Here is a 19,331-nt window from a genome sequence, read left to right as displayed (position 1 = left end):
CCTGCTTCAGAAGGAAAAATCCAAGACCTTCTGTTTGTACCTATCTGTATGCCTGTAGTGAAACTGTCAACATCTAAACACTCATGTAAACAGGTGCATATTTTAGTTCTTTCTCCCATTGGCATAATAAGTATTATTAAGACTAGGGCAGGCAGCAGATTTTTAAAAGGCTTTAGTTATATCAATAGTAAGTTTGAATGGATTCTTAGTCTGCTGTAGTAACACAGTAACATATAATAGCCTCTTAACTGACACACTGTTATCAGTCTTCTTATGGCATTCTTCATGCCTGTCAGTGGATTATGGTAATTTTTTTTAGTCACAGGTCTAACAAACGTAGAAGACTCTGAACTACTGACAGCTCAGGAGGGATAAGTGCTCACATAGTGTTACAGAACTTTAACACAGACAGAAACCTCAGCATCTTTCTTGCCCAACTCTCCTCCTAGTAAAACAAAGCAAACTTTTGGAACATCAGACTCATTTTCTACATAAAACAAAGAAATACAGGTCAATATTCACCTCCAAATTAATACAGCATTCAGAACAAGAAATCTTGTTCTTCTAGGCAGTTGGTATAGCACAGCTTAGAAATGGCTTTGTGATCAATGCTGTAAACCCATCCTAGTATCTACTTGGCCAAAACATCACCTTTGCTTATATTAGAATATCTGGTCATATTAAACCATGACACTAAATAGGAAAGAGTCCCAAGTAAGGTTGAAATACCACTTTTTCATTAAAGCTGCATTTACTGTATTCTTCAAAGCACCAGGGAATAGGTTTGTGCAAGCATATAGTGGCTTACAGAACAGCCAGGACTGTAAATATATGCAGGGTGTGCAGTAGGTGTATGAGCTGGCATACATTACACATAATGGATAGAATCACACTGCAGTTGTTGGATTGCATCATACGTGGGGGGATTTCTGTTTTCAAGTTTTGCAGGTTTCTACTACAGTAGATAAAGTACAAAGAAGATCTCAGCATTAAAAAGCTTACAAAGCGTAAACCTTCTGCAGAGCACTGGAACAGGGTGTCTAGATAGGCTGAGGAGGCTCCATCTCTAGACGAGACTGAGCACATTACTGAGTGATTTACTCTTGGTGATACTGATCTAGCAGGAGGTTTGGACTAGCTGATCTTCAGAGGTCCCTTCCAAACCCCTACCATTCTGTGATTCCAGAAACAGTACTTCCAGTATAATTTGTGCTGAACTTGAATGGGACAGATTAAGAAATGTAAATGCTGAATTTATGCCTGAGTTAGGGCACAGAAAAAGCACTGCATGAAGGCGCCTCACATCCGCTCTCCAACAAAAGTAAAGAAAGTAGAGAAGTTTCCATGTTCCGTTTTCTTCAGGCCCACCTAATACACCTGCTGCAGTGATGGTCAGTGACTCAGTATATCCATTATAAACGTTACTTCAGTCGGTAACATATTCCACATTGGCTACTGAAGAACAAGGTGATAGTAGCACATCTTCACAGCTAATGTGAGCTAAAAACACTAAAAAGATTGACCTAAAAATATAAGCTTGAAATCTCATTTACTAGACTATCTAATGAACACTAATAAGTGCAAATAAAAGACAAACCAACCAAATACACACAGAGAAACAAATCAACCAACCAAACCCAAAACAAAACAGAACAAACCCACCACCCACAACACTACAGACAGGAGACTGGTGGCACATATTCATTCACCAGCATTTATTACCACTGATAGTAAAAGAGAAAACATGAACAAACAAAACAACTATCCAAGGAAGTAACAAGTCTTCCTGTAGAAAACAAGAATGACAAATTCTTGCTGAAGTTAGTAGAAATGTTGCTATAGCCTGGATTTCACTCATATGCTCTTTGCGTATGAGTTATTAGTGTCCTGAAGCTTGATCTGACAGTGAGTGACATTCCTTCAATAACTTTACTTATTTATTTATTTTGGGTGTGTGGGGTTTCAGAACACTGAGGCACAGGAATCAAGTGCTATGAAAGTGTCTAAGAATCCACTCACAAAATGTAGCTCTTCCAGAATATGGCAGCATCCATCTGAAGAAAAGTGTTTTACATTCAAGTATTTGCAAGTTTTCTGTTTCTCCTTCCCTCACTTTTTTATTTTATTCAAGTTCTAAACTACTGAAAAGGCTACAATCAAAAAACAAGAAAGAGCAAGTAAGCAAAGGATTTACTCCACATTCAAATAGTAAAGATAGGTACTGAAGTTCAAGTGTTGCCTGATACTACATTTGCATTGTCTGGAATAGTAATCAAAGAACATCTTTATTAAGAAAGGAAAAACATTTTTAAAAATCCAGATTTGTTTTCTATTGTGTGCAAATTGAGAGGAGTTTAATTATTCAAAATCTATTTAAATTCCTGGCTACTTGAACAACCATTGCATTATCAGTCAAGTGCAGTAATAAGAACTCTACAGAGCTTCATGAGTCACAGTATTGGATCCAAAGCTGATTAATGTAAGGGTGAAATATGTTCCCATTGACTTTGGCTCAAGTCTATAGCAAAAGACATGAAGTGAAGAATTGCAAAAACACTTGAAATAAGCTAAAACACCTCTTAAGATGAAAGACTAATTATTATACTATACAGAATCTTCAGCACTTACTGCTTATCATTGCAGGATTTAATGGTATTTTTCAGTTTCTATTCTGTAATGAACTAAGGTTAGCAGCAATAAAGATTTCTGTAATACATTTCACCCTGTTTTTACAAATCCTTAATCTTTTCCATCAGTTCTTACTATAGACTTCAATCTCATCCACCCTTTTTAATAGCATACTGTCAGAAGCTACTGAATCATGCTTTAGCATAAACTAGCGAAAACAAACAACACACGCACCCACAAAAAAAGCCCCCCAACAACACAACTAAAAACCAAGCAAACAAACAGAAAAAAAAAAAAAAACAAACCAACAAACAGACCCCAGTAAAAACCTGAGGGCAAGAAGCAGAGTGGAACATGAAATATTTTCCAAGTAAGAGTGATGTGTAGTTACCTTTAGTGGTTGAAGAAAGACACTGCAAATAGTACAAGAGGATTCAAATGATACAAATGAAAAAATACCTTCTGCTGAAATCCTTCTTTTTATAGGTCTCAGAATTTACTGTCCTATCTGGAGTTTACCTCATTCACCACTTTAAGGCATATATGGGAGTAGGTGGGGGGAAAGGGAAAGACCACACTTCATTCAGCAACCAAATTCTATCACACTATTAGCATGCAACATTAATTCTAAATGATGTTAATAAAGCATCTTAAAAGTATTCAACAGATCAATGACAGGCTTTGGGCAAATACTATGTGAGGATTTCTTCTTGTGGGGCTTTTCAATGTTTTCCTTTTAAATGAGAAAATCTAGACAAGCTGGGAGAAACTTTGAAAAGCTCATCTATATTTAACACTATAAAACTTCATCTCATTCACATACAGTAGAAATATATTTATGTTACTGATACTATAGGCTTGTAAGTGAAGGACGAGTATCACCTTTCTAAATAAAAGCCATGCCAGACACCAAAACTGCAAAATACTGAGATCTGGGATTACCAAGGATAAAATGGTCATGTGTCACACTGTAACACACACTACTTGCAAGCTCTATTTGTGCCATTCTGTGTCACTATTTTTCAACCGGACTATTCAGCCTGGCATTTCAATGCATTATTTTACATGGACTTAATCACAAGAGAATGTCAGTCTGACTGCCCAACAATGCAGTAAAAGTTACCACTTTTGAGTTCTCTTTCCCTATGAGCTATTTTCTGTCTTCAGAGTTGTAGGCTTCCTGTGAGGACACCTGCTAATTTAAGTTGTTGGAGAATTTATCCAATGGCACAACATATTTCTTGGTGGCATTTCTCTCTACCACAGCATGGACAAATAATATTTGCAAAGCTCATTCTAAACTGTCCCCTTTAAAGGTAACTGGTCAAATGCTAACTTGCTTTTCAAATTCCCTAAAATAGGAACTTATTTCAGCCTCTATTCTGCTGTGACCCTGTAAGGTTCTGCTTGTAAAGCTGGCACAAAATAGACAACATGATTTGTGCCAGTTTTGGGCTGTGACAGTTTGGGTGTTACCTGCCTCCCCATTCTTATGGAATCACCCAGACTAGACTCAGCTGGTGTTATGTTCAGGAAATGGAAAAGGCTAAGCAATAAACACAGCTTTACCCCACTATCAATCAGGCTGAATTAAGGGAAGGGCAGGCTTTATTCACAGAGGTGAGATAGGTATTTGATGATGATCCCATGCTAGATTTCTCTGCTGCTCAACTGTCTTCTGATGCTGCAAGCAATATCCAGTAGTCTGGATCCATGCAGCAGAAGTCCAAGACAAGAGGAAAAGCTGCCAAACTCAGAAATATCTCTGGACACAGCTTCCACAACACAGGGATTCGTGGAAGCAATGCTGCCTCAGCAGTGGCAGGGAAGAGCCAAACTTCTAGGATCTCCCCAGTTCAGAATAGCAACCAGCAAACTGGCTGTGACATGGTCCAAGAGTAGCCAAGTTCACGTGCTGCTGGCAGTTCTCTCAAAAGGACCCTAGGACTTGCTTAGCTTGTAAATTTACACAGAATGGTGCAAAAGTGGGGAGAACTGTCCAAAGGCAAGGATGGTGTAAAACCAAGGGCTATGTTAAAAGGTAGGAGCTGTCCAAAAGCAGAGATGGTCCAAAACAGGAATTCTGTCATAGCAGAAACCTGTCCTGTTGGGAGCTCTGTCACAGCAGGAACCACCTCACGCCTTCTCCCTTGCTCCATTTGCCATTTTATACTGGGCACAGAAACCCAGCCAACCACCAGCCCGACTCCAGTGTGTGCTTCCACACAGGTCAGCCCATGTGCAGAAAGGCACCTCCTGCTGTTCCCCCTTCAAGCCTGCAGGGTGTGGGGGGAAAGCAGTTTTCACGCTTTCTTCTCCCCATTCAAACCCACGGGGTGGGAGAAGAAAAGAATTTGGAGTGATCCAGAACAGTGTCTGAGCACCTATGCGAATTTAAGCTGAAGGAAGAGGAGAGAAAGTGTGTAGCTGTATCAATGTCTCTGAAGCTTCCCTTGCAGGAAGGGGGAAAAAAAGTCCAAGAGCTTTAGTCTAAGTTTTCCATCATATCTGTGACAAACACATTTCTCTTTCTCCATCTCCTCAGACAAGTTTTTGAACAGCAACCTACTAACTTGTGTGATAGTAGCAAAGAATCATAAAGATTTAGCTTTCACCTGGTCTCACTACATCAGAGATATTTCTGTGTAACTGAAAAATGGGATAGATGAGAAAGGAAACACTTGCTACCATCACTATCGTGTATCTTGTTGGATTTGTTTCACTAACATCAAGATAGATCATGTAGATTATCTGCTCGATGCCTAGGAAGTTTGGTCCCTTGATTTTTCAGTTTGGTATAATCACTAACTTGTTTCATTGTGTGGCAGTTCCCTAATCTTACTCTGCTCACTCAGAGGATAAACACTGGATACTAATTTCTTTGAGTTCTTTTTCAAAACCTTCTAGAGGCCAGTGTATCTATAATGCATATTATTAGCTTATTCCTAAAAATTAAACAGTTGGGCAACTGAAGCAGGCTACAGACACCCTTGAACTTTGTATATATCCATAGCATGCTCCTGACTTGCTTTATTTTGACATCTATCAGTAGCTATGAATCAGCAGCCCCTGTTATCAACTGGAAAATACCTAGTTGCATGCTGGGACCTCAAACATTTGATACTCTACACTTTCTTAATATTTTCTTCATAGCGTGACAAAGGGAATGGGGAGGTGCAGGGTCAACAAATCACAGAGGCCAGGGTCCCCGCAGTGCAACGTCTGTCAGATGGTGCTGTTGCACATTGCCTGTCCCTGCCATTGTTGCATTGATTTTAAAATAAAGAAAGAGGGAATTCCTGCCTTCACAGGAAGAACATCTGCCAGGCCAGCAGCTCTTCATGTGCATTATTAAAGTCCATCAAACCCAGCATCCCGTACATTCAGACCAGGTATGTCACACATATTTTGAGACAATAGAGTTATTGTGAGTTATTCAGTCCTCCCCTGCCACAGGTATTGTTTTGAGAAAATAGAGGATTGAGCTATCACAGGACTTCACGAGAAACCATATCCCTAAATCTGATCTTAGATTGCTAAAGTGAATTTCAGGGTAACATGAGAAAATTAATCTTAACAGATAAAAAAAAAAAAAATCAAGCCAACTACTCAATAAACAAACATTACTAGGGAAAAAAAAAAAAGAAACTCCCTCAGCAATCACACCACTACCTTGATTTAAACTGGTATTGTGACTGAGAGGATTGCTCAAATTCACAACACTAAGAACTGACCCTTCAGTCAGATCACAACACATAGATTTGGATGCATACTTAGATGTTCAGGCTTGAATTTCAATCATGCATTTAAGTGAATACAGCCACACCATGAAAAGATAAGCTATGAACTCATGGCTTAATTGGACACTTGCAAAATTAACTTGTCAAAAGTAATTACTCTATACATGATTCAAGTGGAAATGTTTTATATCAACCACGATTTAAAATAGCATTTAAGCTATTTCTTGGCCTTTGAAAGATACATTCACAGTGTGCTGCTTGTTTACTATGCTACCGCCATGCATTTACAAACATTTCAAGCACTCTTTGGTACAAAGAGACAACAAATCCATTTTGTGTTCAGCTCTGAAAAGGTTAGCAGATATACCGAGTACATTTTTCATGGAAATTTTCTCTTTCTTTCATCTCTTTAAATTAGAGTAAAATTATCCTGACTAAATATAGTCATTGCTTCCTGTGTATAGCAATAAGAATGGATTTTAAAATTAAACACCTGGAGACTGGGAGTCAATTAGTGACTAGGAAAGACCAAGTAAACATGACCACAAGCAAGACTCTGTAATTACAAGATATCAGAATTTGTACAGGAGCTGCCACAGAAGGTAGCTTACCCCTTTTCAGAGTATAAACTACTACTGCCTCCCTAGGGCCTGGGTCAGGGACATAGCCAGAAGGCTGTCTACTGTAATGCAGCTCTCCGATTACTATCCCTTGTTGGTTATACAGGTGGGAAATGATGAGGAACTTTATACAGCCCCGGGTCTACTAGCAACAGATCCCCCAACTGTCTCAGAGGGGGAGAAAGATCCTGGCACATGAGCTGGCAGAGGTTGTTGAAAGGGCATTAAACTAGGCTAGCAGGGGGAGTGGGTTAAACACAACAGTACTAGAGACATACTGAAGAGGCTGAGGTGGTAAGCCAGAGATAGGGGTAAAACCAGCAGCCCAGCTGTAGTGGACAAGGCAAGGAGGAAATACAAACTTAAAATATCATCCCATTTATGAAAACTTAATGAGCCATTGCCTCAATATGTGCAAATCACACAGCACTTCTTACATTCTGACTTCGGACTGCAATTTACTAATCAGTTTCTGAAGCACCTTAGTCCCAAAGCAGTTACTGATTGATTGGTTAATGGAAGTTTCCACAGAATTTCAATTCCATAATTGGAAGTTTAGGGGGAAAATCTGAGATGATGTTAAGAAAAATAAAAAGCACAAATAAGAAACCTCCACAAAACAAAACAAACACTACCACCTCCCTAAAAAATGGCACTTCATGCTTGTACTTGTCTTCAAAATAAGAGATATGCTACTATTATTGTATTTTATACACTAGCATGCAGCTTTAGCTGCTGTCCACAAGCCCACACAATTGTTTGTATTTTAAATTGGAAAACAGAAGCTCTACAATATGGTAAGTGCAAAACATCATTCCAAGAGCCTTCAGCAGGGCCAAGTTATACCACAAGCAACCAGACCACAAGTTCAAAATCAGATTCTGGTTAGTCAGCAGTGTATGTGAAGTAGGCTGCTGGTGAGCAGCAGTTCAGACCAGTGAGCATGAACTGGTTATGCCACAGAAAGCTCAAGAACAGAATAAAGTACACAAGACAAAATACTTCATTGAACATCCAACTTGTTAGCAGACCTTTCCATTAGGACATTAGATACAGAAGTGAAAAAACAGGAAATATATTTGTACTGCTTCTGTGTTCTGCTCTGGTTTGTACCCAAAGGCAGCATTCATTTCTACAGGTTGTCACAATACAACTCCTTACAAGCTCTCAGTTAATATCTATGACCAATATACTATCTTTACTAGGTTCATGGAGAAATCACAAGCCACGAGCCTGTGTCTGCAGGAAAAAAAAAAACAAAACCAACACATAAGACCACCCACAAACAAAAACCCCAAATGGCATCTCCCCAGATAATCTACAAAACTGTGGTACTTTTTTCTGTACTTCATTCTTCACATTGTATTTTATACAGGAATAAGGGAGGTTTAAATTGTGAGATGGATGAATAATTTCAAGGGCAACACCATTCTCTTTTCATTCTCAGGAGGAAGAAATGTTTATCTTTTTTTTTTTTTCTCACTGTAAGAATTATTACAAAGCACCCAGGTATGGCGTAAACACAGAACAGAGGGGGGGAAAAGCAAGCAAGCAAACAACGAAACCCAAATAAAACAAAAAAATAAAAGCAGAAATAAAACCTCCACAACACCCAAAACATTCTTGTCACTTACTAAAATACAAAAGTAAAACATACATCAGATTTTACTTCAAATGACAAAGGGAAGACAAGGACAATAGCATAAAGAAATAAATAATTAAATGTGTTCCCAAGTAAAGGGAAGGGTTTTAACCCCTGTTCTTCAAGTGCACTTGAGTGATGCATAATGCAACATAGAGGTGTATACATCTGAAGGGAAGAAATAGACAGTCTTGAAAATAAATAAACCCTTACAGATCATTCCTAAGCAAGCAAAAAATTTGTGTTGCACAGAAAAAGGGGAGAGAAGTTTCTCTTCAGGATCAGGAACCTTATTCAATGCTTTTGAGCATTTATCTTCAGTATATTCCTTCATTTACATTTTCTGCTGTGCTTTTAGTGCAGTACTTAATCACAAAGTTCCATCTGGTCTACAGTTTTACTTCACATCCTTATTGCTTCAAACGATTCAAAACAATCCAACCCTCAGTGCTGAGAACAATAAAGGCAGGCCCTAGAAACACAGTGCTGAGGCTCTGGAGTATCATTTTCTTTTAAAATACAGCCTCTTCAAACTGGCTTCACCCTACAAGTAATCTCACGTTTTAAAGAAATCCCTCTGAAAAGCAGCACCTTGACAGGATTTAACACTTGAGACTATCTTTAGATTTGCTTTGATTAAAAAATTAAATTTGGACTAAATTAATGTCACTATTATAACTGGATTGATTACCCCAAGCATTATGTGGCTTGACATGTCTTTCAAACAACTCCAGAACTGTATTGATGATAGAGAAGTCAATAATAACTGAAGGTTTTGTTGTTTATTAATGCCATTGCTTAGACAGAGAAAACACTTTGATGCATACTGCTGTTCAAATATCATTTTTCTTCCTTAACTAATTTAGCAGAGAACTTTGTATCTAATTTTTCCCTGGGGTGTGGCAGTCAGCTGGAATCTTGTAAACCAGTATATGAAACAGAAGACTACACAATTTAAGATGATACCAGATTGGACAATCTATACCTGGAGTTTGGAAGGTATAGTTTGTCTAAAATTAAATACTTTGACAACCAACAAGGCAATGTCAGGCAAGTTCAGAAACAAAAGACCAGGATTTAGCCTACTTAGTTCCCTCCCTTATCCTGTGGTCAAGGGAGAAGCTCTTGTTCAAGTAATGGTTATGTGAAACCATATGTTGCTGAAATCTTATATGCCTGACTTTATATATAGTCATAGATTGTCTGCAACAAGAGTTCTAGCTTTTAATTTAGGAAGTAACAGGCCTCAGACAAAATGTAGCTCTGAAATTTCAGTTGAACAATATAAAGAAAACAAACAGAATACACAAAAATACAATGCAAAAAGTGACAAAACAGAAACAAATTAGTCTTGCTTCCATGTGCTTTTTCTCTCCGTATAAACCTGACATGATTACTGAATTACAACTCAAGCATTCACAAAGTATTGTATATATTATAACAGGGCCAAATCAAAAGGAGTGATCACCCTGGGAATAAATCCTACTGACTTCCAACCAAAAGAAATTAATCCCAAAGCAGATGTAAATCATAACAAGGGTAGCATAAGCTTGTAATGTGATTTTTCCAATAACTTAGTTGGGACACAACACCAATATGGCAAAAATATACTAAGAAAACTCTTACATTTATAATAACTGAAGTTAACTTTAGAAAAATAAGAACTTAGTTTATTAAATAATAGGATTAACAGTATTACTCACCATAAGACCAGGTAAGTGATCTTAAACTCCCTCCAACAAATCCTGCCTTTGTCTTTAAGGGACAAACTGTAGAGCTCCTCAGCTACGATAAGGCAAGCAACCATCTTCTCTCCAACTAACTCAGTGCACTGAGACACAAGGAGCAGACTCTGTTCCAAAGTGCTTGTTTTCAAGATTATGAACACCTGATTCAAATCACAGGTGCAATCACTTGCATTCTGCAGCTCTCCTCGGCAAGATATGCCAGGTGAAAACCATTACAGAAGAGCCATAATAGACGAGTTTCCCTCTCCCTGTCCTGTATACACAGCCTCTAAGGAATAGTGAATTCACCTTCTACAGTAATACCAGTTTCTGCATGTTAGTTTTCTCTTTCCATTACTGTTTTTAGAAATTACTTGTGCATAGGTGTTTATTGTGGTAGTCTCATCTGGCTGAGTCTGGCTCTTATTTTCAAATCATGAGTAATAACACTTTTATGAAATACAATAAAATGGCATTACTTGTCTGTCAATAGAAAGTGAGGACATTTTGTGCATTAACATATTTTAATACAAGACCACTCAAATCATGAGGCCTTTCATATTATCCAGTCTATCACTGCATGCATGCAAACAAGGTCAACAGATCATATAAGGCACCTATGTTAGCTCCCCAAATATGGTCTCCTGCAGTCAAGAGAAACACCCTTTTATAGCCTGCAAGATCAGATATGCTTATTTTGGTAGTTGCTATCTTCCACTACTGTTAGACAAATTGAATCAATAGCCCAGTCTGAAAATCATTTTACTTATTAGTTGAAAGTTGCTGAAAATTTCTGTCTTTATAACTGTAGAGAAAAAAAAAATGTCTCTCAAGGTACACTTAGGGTCCTAAAAGTTTGAAAAGATCCCGTATCATACTTTCCTTCCAAATTTAGCAATCCTCCTCATTACTCTTCCCTGTAGGGTCTGATTAGTTGATAGACTACAGCTGTACTCTCCAGAAAGCCACACCCACTGCCTCACAACGAAGTTGCTGCCGGTCCCGTATTTCACACGCTGAAGTAAGACACCCTAGGCTGCTTGTGAAGTACCTAACAAATACCCTAATCTGAATGGCCCATTCCCTGGTTTATCAAGTCCGCAAGACTAAGTATGCATGCTCAACGTGGCTTGCAAGAAATAATTTAAAGCTCAGACCCTAAAAAGTGAAACTCAGAGGACTCTTCTTCCAAATAAACGAGGCAGACTGCATGTTTATCGCTTAATTGATAAGCTGTTGGGGTTTTGTCCTCTTCAAAATTCCAGTTTCCTCTCAGGCATTGGCTCAATTCCAGAGGCAGACTGAGACCTGGTTTTCCCCTCTCTAAGACAGAAGTCTACATAGTACTGAACTATCATTGTACAATTCTTTATCCAATGCTGGAGATACTTCCTTATTCCAAGCCACAGCAAGATCTATGAACACACTGCCAAGTAGGTGCTGCTGCCAAGGGTACATCAGAAACAAATATGTAGCCTTTCCTACCTCACTGTAAGCTGTTGGGAAAGGCAATTATTCCCTGCTTGTGTGTGATTGATCAGTTTCCTGGATGTGGATGTGTGAGCTTTCATTTATTACCTACTTGGTCACTAGCGCAGGGCTGCAAAGAAAATGGTCTTTCCAATAGGATATTTTTTTTTCTGGCAAAAGTATTGTAATAGCATGACACAATTTAAATCACAAACAATGGCATTTTCCAATCCTCCTGTCTATGTAAAGGTAACAACCATACAGCTAAAAGTTCATGCAGTATTGTTTGGTCTGCAGAAAAGTAAATTTCAACTCCCGTGTGTTATCTGGTCCCCTTTAAATAATATACAGAAAGGGTAGATTTCTGTGCAATCAAGGCAGAAGGCTTTAAGTAACATGATTTTAATATTCATAAGGTTTTAACTTCTTTGTGATTACTTATGAAATCTTTTATTACATCAGGATAACAGGCTTAGCAGAAGAGAAAATAATCCAAAACTTACCATTTTTACACCAGTAAAAAATATTTTAGAGCTATATTCAGAGACTATCCTCATAGTTAAATTGAAATGATTTGTCAATTCCTACAAAGTAACAAATAATTAAATCCAGAGCTTGTGAAGGACAGTTGTTAAAGGAATGCATTTGCTGCAGAAATAACAAACATATACTAAAGCTTCAGCCTGAAACACATTCTTTGTCAAAATACATTGTCTAGGTGAAAAGACAATGAGTTTTTTTCTGAGATTGGAATCATCAAAATGTCTTACCTATTCCATTGGCTTAAAGACTGCTGTATAGGCTTTGTGTTATCACATACATGAAGAGGGTCACCACAGAGGAGCAGGAAAACAATCACTCCAATTGTCCACAACATGTATGACATGACCCATGGCCAGTTCTCTCTACTGGAAAGGAATTTTGTCTTAGTCACACTTTGATGTACAAGGGAGAGATACTCACCAAGAAAAGGAATGTGACAGACTAACTAAACTAAGATGTATTGTAGAAATAATTGTATATCAGTACCACCTGAAGATATCTTTCAACTTATAAACATTCTTACAAAGAACCTCCCGATAAATTGACTAATTTAAAATATTAATATATTAGAAAATGAGCACTATGGCACAACCATTACCAAACATTTTCTTAGTTGGGTAAATTATCTTCCATGTGATTTTGAACCACTCAGTGTCTCATATTTGAGGGAAGACAAGAGGATGTAAAGGTTTCAAGATACTGTCAAGAGGTTATGTGCACCTGTCCTCTGCTGAAATAAATCATATATGTTTGTGACTGATTATCTTCTGTCAGCAGTAGCTGACATAGAGCAAAGATGACAGCTAATGTACATTCCCATTAAAGCTCCACAGGCCTGTGGCTTAGGACAGAATGCTGTTAATTCTATTGTCTGTGCAATGTATCTGTGTAAACAACATTAAAGATGTTTGCATATGCTCTGGACAGTGTTCTTTATTGCATGTATTTGTACAGAAGTAATACCCTCAGGCTCCACACATACTGCACCCTGCTGCTCTACATATATGAAGATCCAAGATTTCAGCTGCACAGTACTGTATCATTTGATGCTCAGGATTTGCAAAATATTATCTTTAAAATAGCAACTGATTTTGTATCAGTGTGAGCTCAAAGGAAAACCATATACAACCCCCTGAGGACCTGAGCCTTAAGACATTTTTTCAACACAACTGAAAGACACAAATGCAATCACTGTCTCTTGTTGCAGCATTTCTAGGAAGAGTGTTACTTTTGTCAGGACAGGGAGAGTACCTGTACACCAAATTACCCATGTTAGAAAATGTTTACGGATTTTAATTACCTCAGGCATCTTCTGCCATCTCAGCAATTTAATCACATCCTTATTTCCTGTGACTGACAAAAAAAAATTCTTTTCATCCTTATTACTAAAGCCACCATAAGTATCTTTACTTAAATAACAAAGTGGCCTTTGAAACCAGTGAAAACCAATTAATATGGTCCAGGACCTGGCAACCTAGGTGATGATCTATCTTGTGACAAATAGAGTATCAAAAGTTCAAACAAAGTTCAAATTCAGAAGACCATCAGAGACCCTAGCAACTGCAACTCCTAGCTGTAAGCCCCCTGACCAAAGTAAACCCCTCACCTTCTGAGTGTACATAGTGAATTCAAGAGGTGTACCTTTAACACGAAGTAAGAAATAGAGCAATGGATGGTTAGCAGGTTTCGACGTGAGGTGCAACTTTTACTTTTTGCTGTATGAATGTCCACTGCGAATTTCAGCAGGTGTGCTAGATTTATGGCAAACTAAGCACCCAAACTTACATAACTTTGCAATAAAGAAATGCTGCTTGGTAAAAACGTTTGATTCCAAATTCTGGTGACACCAAGACCTCTTGAAACCTCTTAGACTGTAGTGCAGCCAGTTCCCACGCTATTACCACATTTTTGGGTGCCAGGGGAAACACCTCTCCGGTAGGAGAGTGTGTGAGGAGAAGTTGCGCTGCAACGAAGGCAGCAGAAACCTTTCTACAGCAAAGAAAAAGGACAAAAGCCTTAGCCCCGTGACCACAAGCTACATTAGGCTCCACCTCCACCAACACCTACCGAAAGCTCAACCGCCGCAGGCCCGTCCTCTTCAGGCGGTGCCCGAGGGCACAGCCCGGCCCTGAGGAGAGGCGCGGGGCGGTGTGAAGAGAGCAGGGCCCGGGGGTACAGCACGGCCCTGAGGCGAGGCGCCGGGCGGTGTGAGGAGAGCAGTGCGCAGGAACAGAGCCCGGCCCTGAGGCGAGGCGAGGCGCGGGGCGGTGTGAGGAGGGCAGTGCGCGTGGGCACAGCCGGCTCCTGAGGCGAGGCGCGGGGCGGTGTGAGGAGGGCAGCGCGCGGTGGCACAGCCAGCTCCTGAGGCGAGCGCTGGGCGATGTGAGGAGGGCAGTACGCGTGGGCACAGCCCGGCCCTGAGGCGAGGCGCGGGGCGGTGTGCTAGGGCACAGCCCGGCACTGAGGCGAGGCGCGGGGCGGTGTGCTAGGGCACAGCCCGGCCCTGAGGCGAAGCGCGGGGCGGTGAGAAGAGCAGTGCGCTAGGGAACAGCTCGGCCCTGAGGCGAGGCGCGGGGCGGTGAGAAGAGCAGTGCGCTAGGGCACAGCCCGCCCCTGAGGCGAAGCGCGGGGCGGTGAGAGCAGTGCCCGGGGGCACAACCCGCTCCTGAGGCGAGGCGCGGGGGCACAGCCCGGCCCTCAGGCGAGGCGAGGCGCGGGGCGGTGAGGAGGGCGGTGCCAAGGCGAGGGGGCTGCTGGGAGCTGCAGTCCGTCCCCCCCCAGTCCGCTGATCCGCGCAGCTACGCCGCGCGTCGGACTACATTTCCCAGCGGCCCCTTCAGCGCCAAACAAGGCAAAATGGCGGCAGCGTCGGCGAAGGGGTGCGGTGGGGCCTGGCGCCGGGTGTGGCAGCGCGGCGCTGGGGGTGCCGCCCCCCGCTGTCGGCAAGCCTTTGCCAGCAGCGCGAGAGATGGGGTAGGGTCGGCAGCGAAATGCGGGTACGATGCTGCGACGGCATGGAGAGAGGTTCGGTGGAGGTGGTTCTGCGCTGGGATATCCCTCCTTCAGCATGTAGCCGCGGGGTGGGAACCAGGGTCGGACTGGGGTCGCCAGGCTTAGGCAACAACAGCAGCGGTTTGTGGGGGCTGGACGGCGACGACGACCCTGTGACAGTAGTAGGGTCCGCTGTATATGTCTTCTGAGCATTGTAAAGCCTCTGCGACTCGCTGATAGTTGGCAGTACCTTCTCAGCAGGCATTTGTCTCGCACCCCTCTCTGAAGCCCGCAAGCCAGAATTTAACAGTAGAACTGTTACTTTGGCGTGTTTGGCTTAAGGAGAGAGCCAAACACAATGCGAGCAAATTGAAAACCTTCAGCATTCATATGTTTCAAGTATAATCAGCCACGCCTGCAGTAATTTTCACATTTAGTTTCTGAGGGGTAATTCTCTTCCAAAGGAAGCTTTCCCTTGCAGTAGAGAATTGTGAAACCGGTCTGGAACGGAACATTTTATTTCTGCTGCGACCATAAAGGTCCTGTACAAGCCTGCACGTCTGCTGGTGAGATTCAGGTTTCACTGCACAGTCCATAACCCAAGTGAAGTGCAGGCGCTGACAGAAGTTTGATGCTACTTCTTTGGGGGCACAAATAAATGTAAATCTTGAAAATGCATGCTAAGAAACTCTTATGTTTCTCATCTGCATTAATAGGTCAGGAGAACTGGCTGGCACATACTTGGCCTGATGTAATTTTTAAAGCCATGATGTGATGGCTTTAAAATTCTGTTTGACCTCCCAACATTTTTTAAAAACTACATTTATTTTCCCTAAGCCTTGATGCTTTTATGAACAGTTGAAAGTAGCAAAATACTGAGTTTCAGTGAAAGAAAGTCTATCAGCCTCTTCAAGAATCTGAACCTTAATCCTTTATGATAATGTTCCTAAAGTAGTGATAAAAGTGGCATATGCATCACTAGTTCGGTGTTTGTAGGGACATCCTTAGCTGTTGGATGGGAGACAGAACTAAAATCATCATAATGTATTGTGTTCACCTTTGGAAGGAACACTATGCTTGATATATTTGTTTGATGTTTTTCAATAGCTCACTTATCTCCTGTAGCTATCTCAGTACTTGTACTGCTGAAGTGCTCTGCCATAGAAATGTGATTTCATCACTGAAATATTATTTGTACCACTTCATTTGTACAAGGCCAGATAATTGCTTACAGAAACTGTCAAGCAATTCATATGGTAAAGGTGACCTTTTTCTCTTGTCCATATAAAGGTTATGGATGTGAGAATTGCAATTACCTTTTAGATGATATGGAGAAGCTTTATTCTGTGGAGTATGTTCAGAGCTCGGGAGCGCTTTAGTTTAAATGATGATTTCTCTATTACCAGATTACTAATGTTTATGCTAATATGCTGCTAACACTGCTCTGGAGAGCCACCTTTCCCAGCATGCAAGTGACTAGATGACAAAGAACACATAATTTATTATGCCACCTTAGCTGAAGATTTATCAAAGTACCTGAGAAGTAATTGATATTTATGATGATTTTGTGATTTTCATGAGGTATCAAATTAGGCTTCATCCAGCATGCAAGTTTGCCTCATTAATTTCTCAAAGATTTCTCAAGTAGGGAAAAGTTAAAAGTTTCAGACCATTACATTTCTTTTTTATGGCATTCTTTTCTGTACATAACAAAGACACTTTGCCATGCCATATCCTCTATAGATACTGTCAGGTAGTCTCAGTTCTCTCAGCACCACTTTTGCCATTACACTGTAGCTCTATTTGCAGTGTAATTTACATTTTTTTTTAAACACAATTGCAATTAGTTTTTTGTCAAAAGACTAAATGAAAAGTTGTTAAATATTGTATTTTAGATGTTTATGGTGCTTAGTGACATCTATATTTAAATCATGTTTTCCTTCTCTTTCCCTTTCAGTCTTGTTCCATGGGTACCAGTTGTGGGTCTGGAAGTTCATGCACAAATCAGTTCCAACTCAAAACTTTTCTCTGGTTCCCAAGTCCAGTTTGCAGCACCTCCTAACTCTTTGGTGTCTTTCTTTGATGCTTCTTTACCAGGAACTTTACCAGTAAGTAGTGCTTCAACTTAGTTTATATCAGAATATCTTGAGCATATCATTGATGTTTTGTTGTTCCCAATATTTGACTGTAAAACTACGTTTTCTCTTGTTTTCTGGATGTTTGATAATACAAGACTCCTAGTAGTGTTTCTTTTTAGTTTACTCCCTAGTTATCACTACAGATACTTGATACCCTCTGCAAAGGTTTAAAAAGGATGTTTCTTTTACGTATTAAATGAGTTGTAGTATTTCTCTGAGGGTGTATTTGGTAGTACACCACGCAGGAAATTCCTTAAATATGAAAGATACTTTAAAATCCTACCAGAGAAGAACATCTTACATTTCTGTGCGGCCATTTGATGTTAATTTTATGTATCTTTTATTATGTAGCTGTCATTTGCTGTTTGCAGTGTCTCTCTGTGGAAGTACTGTGCTTCCTAAGTAGAAAGTCTTTGATTTAGGAAAGCATCAATCATTCTTATTTCCAGAGTAGAACAATGGTTTAGAGGCACCCCCTGATCTGTGTAGGTCATTGTAGACTAAGTCAGAACAGCTATCTAGCACTTAGCCATAGCATTTATTAGTGACAACATAATAGATTTTTGAAGTCGCGTCTTAATTAAGACTTTGCAGTTGTAGAATTCTCTGGGAATTGTAACAAGTTTAATATAAAAATAATAATTTAGAAAATACAACACAATCTCTTACTATAGAGTGAAAATAATTACTGAATGGGCTTAGCATTGCCACATGCAAAAAACTTGCAGAGATTGCGATGGGGTGAAATTACTTAATGCAGAAGTGTTCCACTGAGTCTACTTGAGTGGAAGTTTGAATTTCAGTTCACAGGATTACAGGATGTTAGGGGTTGGAAGAGACCTCTGGAGATCATCAAGGCCAACTCCTCTGCCAGAGCAGGACCATATAGTGTATTGTAGGGCACAGGAACACACCCAGATTGGTCTTGAAAGTCTCCAGAGAGGGAGACTCCACAACCTCTCTGGGGAGCCTGTTCCAGTGCTCTATGACGCTTACAGTAAAGAAGTTATTCCTCATGTTGAGGTAGAACTTCCTCTGCTGTAGTTTACATCCATTGCCCCTTGATTGGCAGCTTTTTATTTCATATTACAGGCTTAAATAATATCCTGAAATAGAGAAATAAGTTATTGATGGATTTCTTGGGTCTCAGTATATGCCATGTGTTCCTTAAAATTATAAATGAGTTGATATATTCATTCCAAATTTGCAGAGATACTGAAACCTAATGGAGTGAAGATCACATTCTGATAAAATTTGGTCTTAACTCTGGTCTCAGTGGTAATTCAGGGCTGAGTTTTGAAAACTTTCAGAGAAAATGGGAATCTTATGCAATCATTTAGTTTTAAAAGAATCTAGTTAGACTTAAACATGGAAAATTAGTTCCTTTCATTTGGGAGCAGGGCTAGCATGGGAAGCTAACAGTCACTGAATTAAAAAGGTTCAAGATTTTGGGTTTAGATTTAGTTTTTAATGTTCTGTTAATGCACAGAAATTGTCATGAGTTGTGTAATGCTTATGTTCAGCCAAGTGGAAAAATTTCTTGAATGAATAAAAATGAGTATTTATTAAGAGTTTAATTTTATGTATGTCACTATTTATCTGCAAGAGCTCTTGTGCTTCTTTCTTTATTAAAGTGCTTTACAAGTGAGGCTTGGTTGTGACCTTTATGAGAAAACCCCAATATATGTGGGCTTTGGCAGAGAACATAACTGCACCTGAGAAGTAAAAACTATGAAGCTTTGGTTAATTTTAAAGTAGCGATGCTATGTTAAATTCTCCCAGCTGCTTTAATCTATCTAAGGAGAAGAAAGATTTATCTGACTGTTATATAT

The 19,331-nt window shown here is 40.0% G+C and overlaps 1 protein-coding gene and 1 long non-coding RNA gene across 6 annotated transcripts in view; one reads left to right on the top strand and one right to left on the bottom strand.

Moving 5' to 3' along the window:
- Positions 1-10,456, bottom strand: part of LOC135178102 (uncharacterized) — a 202,449-nt gene extending 191,993 nt beyond the window's left edge. The window contains exon 1 of the long non-coding RNA XR_010303349.1: positions 10,334-10,456. This is a non-coding gene — a long non-coding RNA (uncharacterized LOC135178102). The remainder of the gene's footprint in view (positions 1-10,333) is intronic.
- Positions 10,457-15,196: 4,740 nt separating this feature from the next.
- The window catches only part of GATB (glutamyl-tRNA amidotransferase subunit B), a 38,171-nt gene continuing 34,036 nt past the window's right edge, over positions 15,197-19,331 (top strand). For 2 of the 5 annotated variants that reach the window (XM_064148652.1, XM_064148651.1), the window contains exons 1-2: positions 15,200-15,366; positions 17,319-17,469. In XM_064148652.1, coding sequence (XP_064004722.1) covers positions 15,227-15,366; positions 17,319-17,469 — 291 coding nt within the window. In that variant the 5' untranslated portion in view covers positions 15,200-15,226. Of the gene's footprint in view, positions 15,395-17,318; positions 17,470-19,331 lie in introns of all 5 variants that reach the window. The other 3 variants (XR_010303348.1, XM_064148654.1, XM_064148653.1) reach the window with 3 other exon arrangements.

This window comes from Pogoniulus pusillus, chromosome 9 (assembly GCF_015220805.1).
Source record: "Pogoniulus pusillus isolate bPogPus1 chromosome 9, bPogPus1.pri, whole genome shotgun sequence".
In the NCBI taxonomy this organism is placed as follows: Eukaryota; Metazoa; Chordata; class Aves; order Piciformes; family Lybiidae; genus Pogoniulus; species Pogoniulus pusillus.
Note: the sequence above shows the minus strand (reverse complement) of the source record. Positions and strands in the feature narration are given on the sequence as shown.